Raw genomic sequence first — 19,885 nt, 5'->3', positions numbered from 1 at the left:
TAATCAAAGATGATTAAGTTTCCTAGCCATGGACATATGTTGTCATTTGATGAATGGGATCACATCATTAGAGAATGATGTGATGGACTAGACCCATCCGTTAGCTTAGCACTATGATCGTTTAGTTTATTGTTATTGCTTTCTTCATGACTTATACATGTTCCTATGACTATGAGATTATGCAACTCCCAAATACCGGAGGAACACTTAGTGTGCTATCAAACATCACAACGTAACTGGGTGATTATAAAGATGCTCTACAGGTGTCTCCGATGGTGTTTGTTGAGTTGGCATAGATCGAGATTAGGATTTGTCACTCCGATTGTCGGAGAGGTATCTCTGGGCCCTCTCGGTAATGCACATCACTATAAGCCTTGCAAGCAATGTGACTAATGAGTTAGTTGTGGGATGATGCATTACGGAACGAGTAAAGAGACTTGCCGGTAACGAGATTGAACTAGGTATTGAGATACCGACGATCAAATCTCGGGCAAGTAACATACTGATGACAAAGGGAACAACGTATGTTGTTATGCGGTTTGACCGGTAAAGATCTTCGTAGAATATGTAGGAACCAATATGAGCATTCAGTTTCCGCTATTGGTTATTGGTCGGAAGTGAGTCTCGGTCATGTCTACATAGTTCTCGAACCCGTAGGGTCCGCACGCTTAATGTTCGATGACGATCGGTATTATGAGTTTATGTGTTTTGATGTACTGAAGGTAGTTCGGAGTCCTGGATATGATCACGGACATGATGAGGAGTCTCGAAATGATCGAGACATAAAGATCGATATATTGGTAGGCTATGTTTGGACATCGGAATGGTTACGGATGAGTTCAGGCATTTACCGGAGTATCGGGGGGGTTATTGGAACCCCCCGGGGAGTCAATGGGCCTTATTGGGCCTTAGTGGGAGAGAGGATGAGGCGGCCATGTGGAGTGTGCCCCCCCCCAAGCCCAATCTGAATTGGGTGCCCCCCTTTCCTTCCCTCTCTCTCCCTCTTCCTTCTTCTCCTACTCCAACTAGGGAAAGGGGGGAAACCTACTCCTACTAGGAGTAGGACTCCCCCTTGGGCGCGCCATAGAGAGGGTCGGCCCTCCCCTCCTCCCCTCCTTTATATAATGGGGAGGGGGCACCCCATAGACACACAAGTTGATTGTTTAGACGTGTGCGGTGCCCCCCTCCACAGAATTCCATCTCGGTCATATCGTTGTAGTGCTTAGGCGAAGCCCTGCGTCGGTAACTTCATCATCACTGTCATCACGCCGTCGTGCTGACGAAACTCTCCCTCGGCCTCAACTGGATCAAGAGTACGAGGGACGTCACCGAGCTGAACGTGTGTAGATCGCGAAGGTCCCGTGCGTTCGGTACTTGATCGGTTGGATCGCGAAGACGTTCGACTGCATCAACCGTGTTTCATAACGCTTCCGCTTTCGGTCTATGAGGGTACGTAGACATACTCTCCCCCTCTCGTTGCTATGCATCTCCTAGATAGATCTTGCGTGATCGTAGGAAAAAATTTGAAATACTGCATTCCCCATCAATTCAATCTCGTTGCCGACAAGTCCCTTTACTCGTTCTGTAATACAAGATCCCGTGACTAAATCATTAGCCACATTGCTTACAAGCTCTTAACGATGTTGTATTACCGAGAGGGCCCAGAGATATCTCTTGGTCATATGGAGTGACAAATCCCGGTCTCGATCCATGCCAAACCAATAGACACCTTCAAAGATACTTGTAGAGCACCTTTATGATCACCGAGTTATGGAGTGACGTTTGATAGCACACAAGGCATTCCTCCGGTATCCGGGAGTTGCATGGCTCATGGTCTTAGGAATAAACACTTGACATGAAGAAAGTTGTAGCAAAACTAAAGTGATACGATCAGATGCTAAGCTTACATTTGGGTCTTGTCCATCACATCATTCTCCTAATGATGTGATCCCGTTATCAAATGACAAATCATGTCTATGGTCAGGAAACCGTAATCATCTTTGATCAACGAGCTAGTCTACTAGAGGCCTACTAGGGACACAATGTAGTTTATGTATCCACACATGTATTTAAGTTTCCGGACAATACAATTCTAGCATGAATAATAAACATTTATCATGAATGGGAAATATGATAATAAATATTTATTATTGCCTCTAGGGAATATGTCCAACAATTAAATCCCGTTGGTTTATCCTTAGTGGCAACAATACAATACGTGTCTTGGCCCATACTACCACTAGGTTAGAGCACCGCAAGACTGAACCCAGTACTATACACCACTTCCTCTGAAGAACTACCGATCTATCTTGGCCAGAGTCGACAAATAGATCAAAAAGCATACATAGATACTTAATTATGCAACAAATATACTTCAAAAGATTCAATAATATTCAATGAACAATTTGAGCATAAACTCACAATTCATTGGATCCCAACAAACACACATAGAATTATATCACATTGATTCCAATCATATGAGGAAGAAGGGGAACATGGTATTGAAGATCAAAAAGGAGAGAGAGAACCATTTAGTTACTACTACGGACACGTATAGGTACTAAAGGAACTACTCACAGATGGTCATGGAGGCAGCATGATTGATGAAGAGCCCTCCAACAATGGCTTTCTCCTCTGGCAGAACTCTGAAACAGGGCTCCAGATGGATCTCTTTGAAACAAAGGCTTGCGGCGGCGATAAATTCTTTTGGAGGCACGATAGATGGTTTCTCTATTTATAGAGATTTATGGCGGTGGAATTGGACAAAGGCGGTTCCTATGGGGCCCACATGGATAGGTGGCACAGCCACCCCGCATAGCGGCGCCACGTGTCCATGTGGCTGGCTGATGCGTCTACAACGTATATATAATTTTTGATTGTTCCATGCTGTTATATTATCATTCTTGGATGTTTAATATTCATTTTATAACAACTTTATATCATTTTTGGGACTAACCTATTGACATAGTGACCAGTGCCAGTTAATTTTTATCTCTTAATTTAAGCTTTGAGCTCTGGCACCTCTACAAATCTCTGCTTCCCTCTGCGAAGGGCCTATCTATTTACTTTAGGCAATTTTTATTTTTACTTGAGTCTCCATCTTCTCTTATAAAGAACCAACTAGGGAGCACTATGATCATACTTGTGCATTGGATGTAGCTAATATTCGAGTGTGTTTCTTGAATGGATCAATGATTGAGCATAATGGGCTAGGGATAGCTTTCTTTAGTGTTGATATTTTGAAAGACATGGTTGCTTGTTGATATGCTTGGGTATTGATGTCTTCATGTCAATTATAAACTATTGCATTGAATCATCTAAAAGTCCAAATATCCATGCTACAAATGAAAAGAATATGTCATGAACATGTTAGGCAACATTTTACATCAAAAATTCTATTTTTATCATTTACCTACTTAAGGACGAGCAAAAATTAAGCTTGGGATACTGATATGTCTCCAACGTATCTATAATTTTTGATTGTTCCATGCTGTTATATTATCAGTCTTGGATGTTTTATATTCATTTTATAACAACTTTATATCATTTTTTGGGACTAACCTATTGACATAGTGCCCAGTGCCAGTTGTTGTTTTTTGCTTATTTTTTACTTCGCAGAATATCCATATCAAACGAAGTCCAAATGCAGCGAAACTTTTTGGAGATTTTTTCCTGCCCAAAAGAGACCCGGGGAGCCCATGAGGTGCACCAGAGGAGGCCCGTGGGGCCCACAAGACACATGGGCGCGCCAGAGGCCCCTGGCACGCCCTGATGCCTTATGGAGCCCATGGGAAGCTTCTCCACTGCCTCTCAGCTTTATAAATACCCAAATATTCCAGAAATCCTAGGGGAGTCGACGAAACACAATTCCAGCCGCAACAAGTTCCAGAACCACGAGATCCAATCTAGATCCCTATTCCGGCACCTTGCCGGAGGGGAAAACGATCACGGAGGAGTTCATCATCCTTATTGGTGCTCCTCCGATGATGCGTGAGTAGTTTACCACAGACCTACGGGTCCGTAGGCAGTAGCTAGTTGGCTTCTTCTCTCTTTTCGATTCTCAATACAATGTGCTCCTCGATGTTCTTGGAGATCTATTTGATGTAATGACTTTTTGCGTTGTGTTTGTTGGGATCCGATGAATTGTGAGTTTATGATTAGATCTATCTATGAATATTATTTGAGTCTTCCTTGAACTCTTATATGCAAGACCTTTATAGTCTCATATTTCTTCTCCGAAACTTTGGTTTGGTTTGTCCAACTAGATTGATTTTTCTTGCAATGGGAAGAGGTCCTTTGTGATGGGTTCGATCTTGCAGTGCTTATTCTTAGTGAAGGAGACATAACACGCATGTATCATTGCCTTGGATATCGTCATAATTATTTGCTCTTCTATCAATTGCCCAATAGTAATTTGTTTACCCACCGTATGCTATTTTCTCGAGAGAAGCCACTACTGAAATCTACGGCCCCCAGGTCTATTTCCTATCATATTGTTTTCAGATCTATTATTCGAAAAACCCAAAAATATCTTGCTGCACTTTTTGTTTATTTATTTTTTCCGTGTTTTTGCTAGATCTATTTATCCAATCTCATACAATTTAATATATCTCAATATCGAGGAGAGATTGACAACCCCTCTTACGTGTTGGGTTGCAAGTATTTGTTATTTGTGTGCAGGTACTGTTTACATAGTGTTGCTTGGTTATCGTACTGGATTGACAACCTTGGTTTCATAACTGATGGAAATACTTACCTTTCTTGTGCTACATCATCCTCTCCTCTTCGGAGAAATACCAACGCAGGTACAAGCAATCACTGGCTCGTGGTTCCTTTCGACATCTCCCAAAGCTTCCAGTGTTTTTGTTGCCAAAAATCGTGTTAAATCGACAACGTATTTTGACCTCCATAGATATTGATTTTCTGCGAAACCAAAAACAGGTAGAAAACAGGAATTTACACTGGGTTCTAAATTAATAGGTTGTTCCATAAAAATATTATATATTAATATTAAACATATATAAAATTCTAATATAATAGCATGAAAAAATAAAAATTTATAGATACATTTGAGACGTATCACTCCAGCAGCCAAAGAAGGCCAACTGTCGACGTTGAAAATGAAGTTGACGAACATGCACAAGCTAGCCAAGTCCGTTGTCTCGAATAGAGATCTCCATAGAAATATACAAGCATCGTAACTAGGCTTCCCAAGTGACCCACTGTTTCTAGAACCGCTGAGCGGACCTCTGATGGATCGGTTTAAAGGGAAAATGATAGGGGATGAGCAACATTAGAGGCGTAGATCGTCATCTTAAGAAGAACAAGATCACATTGTTGGGGAAGGATAGGGTCAAAGCCTTAAAATTGCGAGGTTAAACTTGCCATGGTCCCAAACCAAGCCACTTATATCTCGAGGAGAACGAAGAAAGAACAAAGCAAAGAAGCCAGAGTAATGTATGATGGATAACCAGATCTGGGAACAAGAGGGGAAGAAGAAACTAGGAAAAAGTTGAGGAAAAAGCATCAAATTGAACAAGAAAAGATTAATCTTCACCGGAAGCAAATCCACCACCACGGTGGCTGAATATCGAGGAAGATAAAAATATAGGGAGGGATCCAAAGATGCACCAGCCAAAGCCTGTCATGATGCCTCAGATCTGGTCCAAAGAGATCCTCCTACCACATATACCTTGACCGCCAAGGCCATGGCTACGAGAGGGAGGAAGAACACCAAGAGGCAGACTACTTTATTTGGGACTAGTAGAAACCAAATAGTTATGTCCCCCCACCCTACTTGTCGTCAGCAAGCCGAGGAAAGGGGTGGGGCTGACGGGGCTGATCTAGGATAGGAGAGCTGGTGGAGAGAGTGAGGAGGACATGAGGAGAGGAAGGGAAACAAGTACCCAGAACTTCAATCTTGTGTGATCAATTTAAAGGTGTGTAGTCAAATATATGAATTCACAATATAAGTTTGCAAGATCCTAGGGTGGTGAGCTTGTTGATCCTTCTACTTCTAGTTACATTGTGTAGTACTATAGTGCCATACCTAGTTGGTGGATAGGGTGACCACCCTTGAAAATCTCAAAAAAAAATTGAAAAAACTATAAATAAATAAATTTGCATAGTTAAGCTTCTAGACTACCTTGGCAATTGAGCTAGATACGCCACTGCAACTACGACGTCTTAGGTGTTGCCTCTTGGAAATCCTATATACCGGCTTAAGTGGTGTAGAGGGGAGCAACGCCCAAGGAACTTGGAATGGGTTGGCAAGTGGCACGACCAATTAACTCATGGTGTTTTATTTGTTCTACTAAAAATCCAGAAGTATATTCATATTTAATAAATTTAGATAAGGATAAAAAATCAAGTCAATAATGGAGAAACGATTATATAAAAGATACATTCACAAGCTGCATGGAAACATTCATATATATGACTACGAATATTCATATCATATTTAAAATATTCGTGCATATAAACATAAAAAATTATGCATTGGAACAAAGTTCATATACTTGAGAATAGTTGTTCATACATGCCAGAAAATATGTGCACATGATTCTGCAAAAATGTTCACGTGATTTCCCAAAAAGCAAATAAAAAATAAAGGACTAAAACATGACAAGAAAATAGAAAAGGAGAAAAATAGGGGGTGGGAGAAAAGAGAAAAGGAAGAATAAAAAAAAGAAAACAGAAAAAGGGAAAAACATGTCGTTTAGATAAGCGCTTCAGGCCGAATTTCCTTAACTCACCCTAAAAGCGGTATATAGGACGGCGTGTTTTTTTTTTTGAGAATTGGACGGCGTTGTTATGCTGCTGCCCGCTGCGGCGCCTAGGAACGGTTTACTAAAGGGAGTTAGAACTGGCGCGGCCAAGTAACCAGTGGGCGCATCGTGTTGATGTGATGGACGTATTTTTATAATTGTTTTACTTGTGTATATATTTATTGTCTCAAAGAAACTTGTGTTTATATTTCAACATATTTTCAATATATATATTAATATTAAACAATATACATAAAATTTTGAAAAAAAACGTCATCTTCCGTTTGCGAAATTTCAAATATGTACAGAAAAATCTCTGTTGTATACAAAAAATGTATAAGTGTGAATGTAAAAATAAAAAAATGTTAATCATGTAGAGGAAAATGTTAATCATATGTAAGAACAATGTCGCACATACGTACAAAAGATGTTAGTCATATCTAGGAAAATTTTTACAAATATTAAATGTCGCACATTTCTAAAGAAATATACGTGACACTTTCAAAGAAGTTTAAACAAATATAAAAAATTCGAATTATTTTGTATATTCAGAAAATGTACGTCACATTTTCAACAATCTTTACAAGTTTCAAAATGTGTTCATGACATTTTGAAAGACAATTGTACACTACTAAAAATGTCTAAATAGTGCAAAAAATCTTTTTAGTCATCAAAACAATTCAACATGTATTTGAAAATCATTAAACACGTATTCGAAACCAACTTTAAAATATATATTTTTAATTTAAACGTGTATTTCAAAAATGTTAAACTTGTCCATAACAATTGTTTTAAATATGTACTAAAAGTGTACAACATGTATGAAAAAAAGACATGTATTGAAAAAATAAAGCCAATGAAAAACAACAAAAGAACCAAAAATAAAAGTGAAAAATTCAAATAAACCAAGGAAATCAGAACGAAACAAAGAAAGCCAAAGTATAAAGAAGAAGAAGAAAAGTAAAGTAAAAAAACCATGGGAAAAGGAGAAGCGAAGCATAAAAGAAGAAGAAAAACAAAAGGTGAAACTGATGAAAAAACAAAAAAATAGTAAAACCATAAGAAAACAAAAAACAAGAACAATAAAACAGGGCGGGGAACCGCTATAAGCCAAACAAAGCGAATTACGCATGCAGTATCCTTGCTACAAAATGGGTTGGCCCGCTAGGCGATTTCTATTCGGAATCAGCAACATATAGTCTTGGTGGTATATAGGATATTTCTCTTCGAAAATGTCTTGCTGAGAGCAAATAGTTAACGAGCGCTCCTTTGGAAGTCTCGCAACGATCAGCGCCACTCGGCGCGCTCTCATCCATTCATCTCGTGTCGCGCTCTGGGTGCTTCCTTCGGATTTTTTTCGCACGTGTTTTCGGCTTTTTAAACGGTTTCCCCCTCCCTCCCTTTTTTTTGACATTTTGGTTTTCCACCGGTGTTCCTAAGTTTTTCGATCAAAAAAAATTGAAATTTTTTTCCATGAAAAAACGTGGTTTTGTTTTTTTCCTTTCGTGAGAGTCACGGTTTTACTTCCGCGAGAGGCACGATTTTGTTTTCGCGAGACTCACGGCCATGCCTCTCGGAAACAGAAAAAAAAAGTGCTTTCTTTTTTTCCCTTCGCGATTGTCACGGTTTTGCTTCCGCGAGAGGCACGGTTGTGCTTTAACAAGAGTCACGGTCGTGCCTCTCAAAAACGAAAAAAGACGCGTTTTTTGTTTTTTCTTTCTTTCGTGAGAGTCATGGTTTGCTTCCGCGAGAGGCACGGTCCTGCTTTCGTGAGTCACGGCGTGCCTCTCAGAAAAGGAAAAAACGTGTTTTCTGTTTTTTTCCTTTCGTGAGAGTAACAGTTTTGCTTCCGCAAGAGGCACGGTTGTGCTTTTGCGAGAGTCACAGCCGTGCCTCTCGGAAACGAAAAAATGTGTTATCTGTTTTTTTCTTTCACGAGAGTCACGTTTTTGCTTTCGCGAGAGACATGGTTGTGCTTTCGCGAGAGTCAGGACCGTGCCTCCTCACTAACGGAAAACACGCGTTTTATCTTTTTTTCCTTTCGCGAGATTCACGGTTTTGTTTCCGCGAGACGCACGGTTGTGATTTCGTGAAATACACGGGCGTGCCTCTTTCGGAAAGGAAAAAACTCGTGCTCTCGGTTCGGTTTTTCCATACGGTTTTTTCGTCCTGGTTGTTTCATGAAAAATAGTTTGTCAAAACCTATCAACATGGGATTTAATTTTGAAGATCACGCAAGGAATCCAACGGTGAAAGCGGTTCGAGGTTTGGACACACAGTTTAAAAGATAAAACATTTTGAATAAACGGATCTACGAAAAAAAGGAAAGCTCCTAGATTGTGACGTCACTTGTTATAACCAGGGAAGGTTGGGGTGATCTTACAACGAGTACTCCTCAATTAGTGATTCCGATGTCCTGCGTGGGGCATCTACGCAACATGACCAGTATTCCACCTTCCTTCCATCGGTTCCATATTGGGCAGTCCATTGCCATTAGCACTTTTATGATATGCCCATGCCAGACCACCAAGGCTATTGAGCCTGTTGTGGGGCGTAACTCGGTATCGCCTCTAGGCGTGAGGGGGGAGTAGCCAACCCAGTATTGTAAGGCCTTTGGCATTTTTTTCCTCTACGTCTTTTTGTTGTTTTTCTATTTTTATCATTATTTATTGGTTTTCTCCGGCTTCCTATGTTTCTTCACCATTTTTCATTGGTCTTTTTCTTTTTTTGTTCTTTCTATTTTTTCTTTTCTTGACATAAATCTCTTTTTAATACACATGGTACTACTAAACGAAGTCTATTTTAATGAAAACTCTAATGTTCCTAAATTTTATGGACTTTCCCAATATCAACGATTCTCGAGATAATAGCTATTATTCTTTTAAGTTACCTGTTATTTGAAGTTAGCTGCCATGGTGAAAGTAGACACACTGCTCTTAGGAAGCATTTTTAGTATACATTTGGAACATTTTTTTTTCAAGCTGAACATTTTGCAGATACATGATGTTTATATTTTCCAAATCTTGTTTGGAACATTTTCTTGAATACATGTTAAACTTTCTAAAAGACATGTTGAACATTTTTTAATGACATGAAATATTTTTTGAAACTATATGAAATTTTTTTGACTTCGTATAATTTTCTTTAAAGATGTTACGAACATTTTTGTAACATTGCTTTAGAATGTGACATACATTTGTTAGATGGTACTTAGCTTTTTTATAAAACGTGATTTTTTTAATATTGTATAAGTTTTTTTGAAAATGTGAAGTGCATTTTCTGACACATTTTATATGAAACGTCACACACACCTTTTTAATTATACAAGATATTTTCTTTATTATGATTTTTTTACATTGTATAACATTTTTTAGATGTCACAAACAATTTTTCAAGTGTGAAAATATTTTTTGAATGCCATGAACATTTATTTTAAATGTTACATATGTATTTTAAAAGATGCGTGGACTTTCTTTACATGCATGAACATGTTTAATATAATTATTTAACATTTTCTAAGATTTAAGTAAATAGTATATGTCAATTTCAGAAATATAAATGAAAGTAATAAACCAAAAAAAAAACGTGCACCCGGAGCAAGCCTAATCCTGAGAATGGTTTAATAACTAAACCATATTTGGACCAAACCCGAATAAATAAACATGGCAACACAACCTCAACTAAACTGTTTGATATTTTCCTCAGCCCAACTAAAACCAAATTTGTTTCATCTTCCACCCAAACTGAACCAAACCGAATGGCAACCTGTAGGTTGGAACCATCAACTGAAATTGGTTAAAACTGTTCGCTCAAATGGGTTGAGCGTTGGGCTGTGGTCAGCTTGTGAATTACACTAGAGATTGGTAAAGCATACAGTCATCAGGCCCTCCATCGTGGCCTCCACGAAGCACGCGCGCATGCAGTTGCTGAAGTACTCGGCTGGGAGCGGCGCCGCCAGCCTCGACCGGCACTCCGTCGAGAATAGCATGTGGCTGCGCGCCGTGCCTTCAACGCCCACGGATCGGCTTTGCAGCAGGCACACCCATGCCAGCGCCGCCGCCGCCACGAACGACGACAGGCGCGAAGTCCCCAGTGCGGCCACCACCGCGTCCTTGATCCCGTCGTTCTGGTCGCGCGTCAGGGGGGAGGACGCGATCACCGGAGACGGATGCGGAGACCCCTACTCACTGGCGGACGCGTAGGCGGAGGGCAGGACGCGAGGCGGCTCACCCCGGCGAGTGTCTGGCTGAGTAGGCCGTCAGGGTCGGCAACGAGGGAGCGGTCGAGGACGGGCGGCAGCAGCAGCAGCACGACCTGGGAAGGATTGACACTGTCGAGGGCATTCCCGAGGTCTGGACGAAGAGAGCGGCAGACGCATCATGGCAGGCGGCGTGGTGGACGGACACGCCGGCGTAGACCCGCGGCCTGGGAACACGGTGTCCTGTAGGGCGGCGAGCGCCGGAGTGAAGTCCCATCCACGCGGGCGAGCGCGGCCGGCTTGGCCGAGGTGACCCTGTAGCTTCCTCCCGAACAGTCTGTTGACTTGTTAAGCCTCGCCATGGACGCGAGTTGTAGCGGCCATCCACACCGGGATAAACTATGCATACAAACTGATCTCACGTACCAGTTGTTAACTACGGGTCAGAACTGTTTTGAACTGGAACTGTTTCAGCCCATACCCACCCAAACCCAATTACTTCCTACAGTAAACTAAATCAAACTAAACTGTAGTCGGACTCCACCCAGTAAGACCCGAACTAAACAAACCCACGTAGAAAACCCACCCAAAACACCTGGTTAAACAAAACCCATTCTCAGATTTAAGCAAGCCCTCCCTTCCGCGATGGGCCGGCCCAAGAAGGACAGCGAAGGATTTGGTGCCTTAAGAGCCAGTTATAGGGCCCATCGATATATTTCAATGGGCCGGGCCAACCAAGACGAGCGGGAAGCTCCTGCCTCTCCCGGTTTTGTGAAGCTTCCAGAAGCTTCCATCCGTTTTTTGATTCTATTTTGGACCGTTTTATTTTTAAGTTTCGTTTTATTTTTTTAAATGCGTTAGTTTTTTTGACAAATTCGATAACTTTCCTATATTCGCAAAAAATCAAGTTTGCATTTTTCTTCTTAAATTGGTGAACTTTTAAAAAAATTGCAAACATTTTTTAGATGTTTTGAACTTTTTTGCTGAAATAATTGAGCTTTTAAAAAAATTGAACATATTTTTCATAAATTCGTGAATTTTCCAAATTCACAAACATATTTTTACTGTTTTTTTTAATTTTCCCTCAAATTCATGAACTTTTCTCATTCCAATTTGTGAACCTTTTTTCTACCCGCTAACTCTATTTCAAATCCGTGAACTTTTTCAAATCCATGAGTTTTTGAAAAAGTCAGCCTAAGGTTAACAGGGTCAGGTAAAAGGTTAACATCTAATAGGAACCTGATCAAGTCAACTGACAACTCAGAAAAAAAACATAAACCGAAGCGACCCGAACTAGCCACCCGCTCGTGTTGGTTAGCCGGCCCAGAGTTGCATCGCATGAGCGCCGGTTCATCCTATTGGCGCATAAGGCGCAACATAGAAGGTCTCATAAGTTCTTCTAAAAAAAAGGTCTCATAAGCGAGACAAAGCCCCAGACCTACTGAATAAGAAAAATGAAGTTTTGGACCTACTGCATAGGCTCGAATTACCCAGCTGCTCATTAGATCTGATTTCTGCTTGCTCTATTTTTCCAGTGAGGCGGATCTTATTTTTGATATATATTTTTGGAAGGTCATGAGGGGCAAACATGCTTACCTGAACATCTTTATTTAACTGATTACGGCAAAGCAGCAGTTTTACAAGGGCCGCGATGCCTCCCAAGAATAACAGGGGCGAAAAATCAGATACAAAACACTAAGGCAAGATTTTCTTTTTCTTCTTGACAAGTGGCAAAGGATTTACCTTACCACATTCATTAATCAAGAAGAGAGTTTGCCGAAGGCAACAAAAGGGAAAACAAAAGCCTACTCTCCTCGTGTGATAATACCCAAGTGCTTAGCCCCCATGACCACCCATGGGACGACCTCCTTACGAATGTGCGAGAAGACGATCTGAGTGGGCGAGTGCTTGTTGTTGAAGACCATTGCATTGTCCTCGTTCCATGGGAAGATATCAGGTGACACCAAGGCTTAGGTAATACCATGATACGGGCTCCCGAGAGCCGTTGGATCTTAGATCCGATGGCTACCAGAAGCTCTTGAATATTTTGCAAAAAAGTCGTCCGAGAATCTCAAAATTGCACCCAAGTAAAATAACTCTTTAGATGCCGTCAGATCTGAGATCCAACGGCAAGGAAGTCTGTATCATGGTATCACCTAAGTTTCGGTATCACCTAAAATTTCCCCCTCGTTCCATAGCTCCCAAGTTACGAGCATGGCAAGGGAGGCACCACTTTACGCCTAGAATTGCCATGGTGGATGAGGTGATCCCGCCAGCACATGACATGGTTGAACAATAAGTATCGAGAGGGTGCATGCCAAGCCAATCGTTGACCATGTTCCAAATCCAAGTGGTGTAGCGGCATTGGAAGGTCAAATGTGCCGCTGCCTCCGGGCCGCAGTTGCAAAGGAGGCATTGGCCGCAATTGAGCCATCCGTGCTTGGTGAGCCGGTCCGCCGTCCAAACCCTGTTTTGGGCGATGAGCCACTTGAAAATCTTACAATTTAGGAGGCGTCCAAATCCATCAAATAATTGTTTTCGTGTCAGTGGACACCAATTGGACACCAATCCAAGGAACAGAGCCTTGTAAGGTGAAGTTGCAAGGTAGCAGCCGGAATTGACATCTTCCAGACAATGGTGTCACGTTGGTGCTCATGCAAATGGATTTGGGAGGTGATCAGATGAAGTTCCAAAGCATGGTGAGTTCTGTAGGTGTTGCAAGGACAGGCCACTGGAAGTGTCAATTTGATCCACCCAACCGTTGTTGCGCAGCGCCAAATGTTTCTCTGTACCAACTCAAACAGGTATGAAAGGCCAGCAAAGGGATGTCAGGAAGCTACTTAACCGATCAGCTGGTGTAATTATTATAGTCAGTGGTACTACCGGAGTGCCGTGATACGTATGTCGAGGTACTACTAGAGTGCCGGCATACGTATATACAACATGCAAAACACTGTGCAGAGGTTAACTGAAGAAAAGGTATTCCATTATGCAGAGTTCAGGCCAGTGAAAGAGACAAGATCTGAGCTTTTAGGAGGCTGAGATCTGGAGCCCACACCACATGGTACCCCAACTTATCAGGGATGATCATGCTGTTGATGAATTGCAACAAGAACCACCTACCAGCTACTCCATTTCATGCATGAACTGTTGGCATGTCCGTGTACCACTGAAGTACTGATTCATGCATATGGTTCATGATAAGTACAGGTTCAGCTGCATGAGTTCATTGGTTAGGCTGGCAACTGCATCATCATCAATACTACTAATATGTGAGGATACAATAAGGATTTCCCTGGAAAGTACGACCTTGGAATTTTTCGTGCACAATGATTAGTTAGCAGTAGCGGTGGAGAATCATGAATGCAAATCAAAGTAGTCCAATGTCAACTAGCTTTAGAGAATTATAAACATCCCTAATATATATTAGCTGGTGGGCTTGTGTAACTCGCAGTGTTTTTATATGGTCCACATGTTGGTGTTTGAAATTGTTTAGGTGGTTTTCAAGTTACTAACTGATCTTAGTACCAGGCACATGAGGATATAGGTGTGAACTTAAATCCCTTTCACGGCATATAAATATATTCTAAAGAATCTCCACTTGTGAGCTATGACTTTGTTTGTTTTTCTTTTTGTCCACATGGAAAGGACCAAGCATTTTTCTGTTGCATCGGATAAACATTTAATTCAAGTGTGAGAAAAAAATGAAAAAATGTGAACATATACTCTTTAATGATCTGACTTTTCAAACCAAATTTATGTTTACTGCTTAATTCCTTGGCAAAACTGCAAATTCAGGTCAAAGGCCCAGTAGAAACCACATGTTGCAGCCAAGGGGCTGATCTGAGAAATGTCTAATAGTAATTTAAAATGGGCAGTTGCGCCTTTGATTTATTGGAAGCTTGGAACGGGCCTAATTAAAACAAGAATTTCAGTCATTAAATATGAGATATATATTTGGCACCGAAGAAAGATAAACAAGTGGATGGCGACATATATAACCTCCCTTAGAACTCAGAAGGAGAGGAGCGGGAGATTAGTCTCCAAATGTATAACCATAATATAATGAGTATATGTCAATCATATGCACAGACCAAACTAATACACAAGAAAGCCCAACAGGCAAATAGAGTAGATTCTATAATACGATCCACAAAATTTATGCTTCGATATATTAGTTTATATTCTAGCACCAGATACTAAATTTTTCCGTCTTATCCATAGTCGCACACAAATAATGTATATACAGATTTACATCACTGATGACATATATCAGCTCTCTCCTCTGACCCTCCTTTTCCTTTTTGACAAATAATGTGAACTAGAATGATAGTACTACTAGCTATATACCACAACTACATGCAATAGCACACATATAGGCACACACACCCAAGTCTAGATCTTCTTTTCAAGAGTTATATCCATCCTTGATTGGTAGCAATAATATCCCTAGCTAGAAAATCAATTGAGTGAGTTCCACATCTGTGAGAAGCCACTCTCAGCTAAGTACTCGAACCCATCTTGAGCAAACACACCACCCTGGGCAGGCGCCTCCCTCTTCACGTTGCCTTGCTCAAACCTGGTGAGCTGGCTCAATGCGTCCTTGATTGCCTTGCCCATGTGCTGCTGCTCCTGATCAGCAGCCATGGGAGCCATTGCCGTCACCGGGATGTTCATCGAGGCCGACGACGCTGGGTGAGAGGAGGGATTGTTGGAGAAGCAGGGCACTTGCTCATAACCCTCTAGGTTTTGCACCGTCGACATTCCAGGATGGTCAAAGGCAATGTAGTTGTCAATGAGGGGAGGCAGCGAGGTTGCAGCTGCACTTTCAATGTTGTAGCTGCTCCCTGTGGGTGGCTTGGCAACGGTTGCCCTAGTCTTGTAGAAAACCCTACACAAGACCCAGTCCTCCTGTTTAACATGAAAAATATTACACATTAAGATCATTAGACTGGAAAATAAGTGAGTAGATTAATTGGTATTATATCATATATGTATGCATCTGAAGTGATCATATATATATTGGGGTATACATCTAAAAGAGACCAGATCATCCTCATATCTATGTACGTAGCTGGCATGAGAGTGACCCACACATGTAAAGAATGGATCAAGTACAACGGAACCCGGCCTGGCTAATCAACAATTAAAATCATGAACAAGCCATAACAGTTTTTAGACATCTTGCAGTATTATTTATATGACACCTAATTATCACAAATTAAGGGCTAGTTAAAAAGCTGGTTATTTTGGCGCTTGAATTCTACGCTCTATAGCTACCTAGCTAGATCTTGAATTGAGAGGGCATGCATGTATAATGAGCTGGCTGGTGGTACTACATTATCCACTGCACATGTATTATAGGATGAGTTGGCATTCTGGCCAGTAGCCTCCACATGTGGATGTCACGTGAACAAAGGTTTTTGTTTCTTTATATTAGTTCATACTTCTCATAAAATCTACCACATGTGAATTCAAATCTGTTACGTTTCATTTTCAATGTCCCCTCCCTTAAAAAAAACCCGCCAGATATATATAGTTTGTGTGCATTAATTTTTGGTGGGATCTCCTGCACTATCCATACATGTGATGCATTATACTCTAAGCATCAAATAAGGAACAAAAGGAGAAAAGAGTGGAGTATCAAGTAGTAAGATTAATTTGGTCATGTGTATAATTATATAATGATGATTACCTTGAGTGGCAACTTCATCAGATCGCCTTGCCCTTCCTTGCGGAATTCATGCATGACCCACTCAGTCTTCTTCCCCTTAGGGGCTCTGCCTTGATAGAACACCAGGGTTTTTCTCATGCCAACTAGCAACCCTTTCCGGCTTATCGATCGGTCTTTTCCGGTGGCCTTCCAATAGCCCGATTCAGTTGCTCTATTTGTTCTCTGGCCTGTAGCGTACTTCCTGTCCCTCAAGCTGTAGAAGTACCACTCCTTTCCGCCAATGCATGCAATTTCTGAATACAATCATGGAGCAAATTAACAAACAATTATGTAAAAATGAGATGAATTATGAACAAATAATAATCTTTTTGGAACATGTGTAAGATGTGCATCTAATGATGAACTGTGTGTAATGTGCAAACCCAAGTAGTATGTCTGACTACACTTCTCCATTTTTTAAGAGAAAGTCCTAACATTAGAGCCACATTTAATTAAGGCGGAGAAAAATATCCACTAATAGGTAATTGCATAATAGGGAGAATAATAGATATTTTTGGAACCAAAATAAAGGAGATCTATTGATTACGGGAAGGCATCTTGCCTATTCTTGTGAGATATATCAATTATACACATCCAACCCTTTCTATATATATATGGTCTTTTGATATGGCTTTGTGCATGGTGTGATTTCTACTAATAGGCAAGGTGGAAGGCCTCCTTTTTGTGTTAAGTTTGTCCCCATCCGTGGGCTGTGAATTCCCTTTAAGGATGAGGCAAATTGGGGGAATATTTGATGGTATGGCAAGAACAGGGACATATGCGGAGAAGGCCAGCAAGGGGCCAAACAAACTCATGGCTCTGAGAATATCCTTCTGTTATGGGGACGGGAAGGCGACAAGGATGGAGGCAGACAAGACGTGTGAATTTTGTTCTCATTGTAGAACAATTTCCAGAAACTATATATATTCATCCCTTGATCAAGTCTCCTATATCTGGAATAAGAGGCAAAAAATAAAATATACTGTGCAAGAATTTGATCTCTCTACAGTTCTAGTTAATTCGGAGGTGGTCTCATTCTGATATTTTCTTGCCTTTCGATCAAAAAAATTGAATGTTAATTAAATTAATTAGGACATATAAAGAGGGAAAAAAAGCATGGGCACACCAAAAGGAAAGGCCAAAAAAGTGTGAAAAGAAAAGAAAAGAAAAGAAAAGGAGAAAAGGTCGGTTTCTATAGCAGTATGGGAAGCATGCATGCATAGTTGCAAGTTGCAACTTGATGAGATGGAAATTGTCGAGGTCACTTCAGTTATGGCAGCTGGGAGTGGAAACGGATCAACTAGCCAGCCACTAGCAGCATGAACACAGCCACCTTAGATTTGGATGCAACTGAAGGAAACTACACATGCATGAGCGGGAAAGGGACAAAGAGGATTGTTCATGGAATTAATAGGCTGAAAATTAATGGAGATAGCTAACTGAGCTGCACATAAATACATAGTTGGTCCCAAGATCTTAAATTCAAGTTGAACCAATAGAGCAATACATTTTGATGTATGATTGAGAACCTTGGACAATCATGCATACGCACACGGACAAATAATTAACTTCTGGGATGTGATTTCTTCTTTACTAAAGAATGAACAAGGAATTTAATTAGTACAGTGGAGAACTGAAGATTGTCCGGCCGTTTAGAAACGACCAAATCGTTGTTAGTTCCGTCAAAAGGTATACAACGGAGAGATATATCAGATATAGGATGCGATATATTAAGGGGATTTGGGACGTCATCGACTTCAAACTAAAAGAATAATTACGAATCAGCAGCCAAACGGGACAAGGAAAATAAATCAAACAGATAAATCATCCCCAGGGATGCATATGTATGTATGATCCGGAAGACGATGAAACTAGAACTAATCACACAAGCATACAGACACACACACACATGCTGGTGTATTAAGCTACTTGGGTATACAGGAGTATCTGGATTAGTTAGGTCTTACCAGGGAGGTCCCAGGGCTCGATCTTGTTGAGGTCGACGTCGACCATGGTGGGGCAGCCGTACATGCTCGCCACCGCAGCCGCCGCCCCTCCGCCGCCGCCACCGAGTTTCTTTGCCAGGTAGTCGAGCACGAGCTCGTCGTCCCGCGGGTGGAACCTGAACCCCGGCGGCAGCCTCGCCTCCACCATGCTCAGCGAATTCATCGCCTCCCCGGCGGCCGCCACCACCACGCAGCTCGTTTCCCCCTCAGACAGATCAATCGATTGTCGGGAGCTAGAAGAGAGGAACGACGGCTGCTGCTGCCGATCTCGACCCTGCACGCCAGTGGAAGAACCCACACAAGAAGCAGCAGCAACCAGCCGCCGACGGCCGGGTGGGTGGAGGGATCGACTGCGGCAAGCACAGTTTACCGAGAGGGGTATGAAGGAGGAGAGGAGTGCGAGGAAGACGAGGGTATTAATAGGAGCCAGCGCAGGGCATGGTCAGGTCAACTAGTTTTTGCGCCGATGCTTTCACGGCGAGAGAGAAGGGGAGCGCGGGGGAGGAGGGGCCGGGAAGGCTACGGCTCTACTACTACTAGTAGTATACTATACTCTTGTATAGCAAGTACTGGTATACTACGTATAGCTAGGCAGAGGGCAGTACGTACTCACCCAGCTGGAGAGACTTTTCCTCTCCCTCGGTTAGGGTGCCGGGCGCCAGGTGGCCAGGTTCGACTCGCCAGCCCGGTCCCGGCCGGTGGGCGCGTGAGACGATCGATCGGACGGCCGCGGGCCGGTGGCGCGCGGTGTCACGCTCGCTGGACGTCGCCGGCGGTGACGTGGGCGGGCAGATGCAGTCATGCAGACGAGATGAGATGCGCCGTGCGCGGTTAGGGTTGGGCGGGGCATTTAATTCCAAGCGCGGGCCGGCCTAATCACGTAGCGGGCGCATATCTCTCGGCTTTGCGGCGTCGCCTGATTCGAGTTTGCGACTCTGACGGGATGCTCGGAGAGGCAGCTAGATCTCCGGCATGGCGAGGTGGCATGGGCTGTTGGGCACCGACGCAAGGGTGCGTACGCACACGTCCGTGCGTGTGTTCACATATGCAGCGAGAGAGGGGAAAATTAGGGATTTGGTTTTAGAGCATCTTTAATAGTTATTAGTGTGGTATTTCCCCTCTAGTATTGTCCACATCATCAACCGACAATCCTTCATATCACCTCTTCTTCAAATGTCGATTCGCGCACAGATTTGGGGCT

At 42.1% G+C, this 19,885-nt stretch overlaps 1 protein-coding gene across 1 annotated transcript; it reads right to left on the bottom strand.

Moving 5' to 3' along the window:
• Positions 1 to 15,111: 15,111 nt before the first annotated feature.
• LOC125522964 (NAC domain-containing protein 21/22) lies at positions 15,112 to 19,177 on the bottom strand. The gene is made up of 3 exons (XM_048688006.2): positions 18,646 to 19,177; positions 16,661 to 16,932; positions 15,112 to 15,876 (listed from the first exon to the last, which is right to left on the bottom strand). The coding sequence occupies exons 1-3, from the start codon at positions 18,845 to 18,847 to the stop codon at positions 15,427 to 15,429; spliced, it is 924 nt and encodes a 307-aa protein (XP_048543963.1). The 5' UTR covers positions 18,848 to 19,177; the 3' UTR covers positions 15,112 to 15,426.
• Between the last annotated feature and the right edge of the window lie 708 nt (positions 19,178 to 19,885).

Source organism: Triticum urartu, chromosome 7A (assembly GCF_056163025.1).
Source record: "Triticum urartu cultivar PI428250 chromosome 7A, HENAU_Tu73, whole genome shotgun sequence".
NCBI lineage: Eukaryota > Viridiplantae > Streptophyta > Magnoliopsida > Poales > Poaceae > Triticum > Triticum urartu.
The sequence above is the reverse complement of the archived record's forward strand: the minus strand, read 5'-3'. Positions and strand labels throughout refer to the sequence as shown.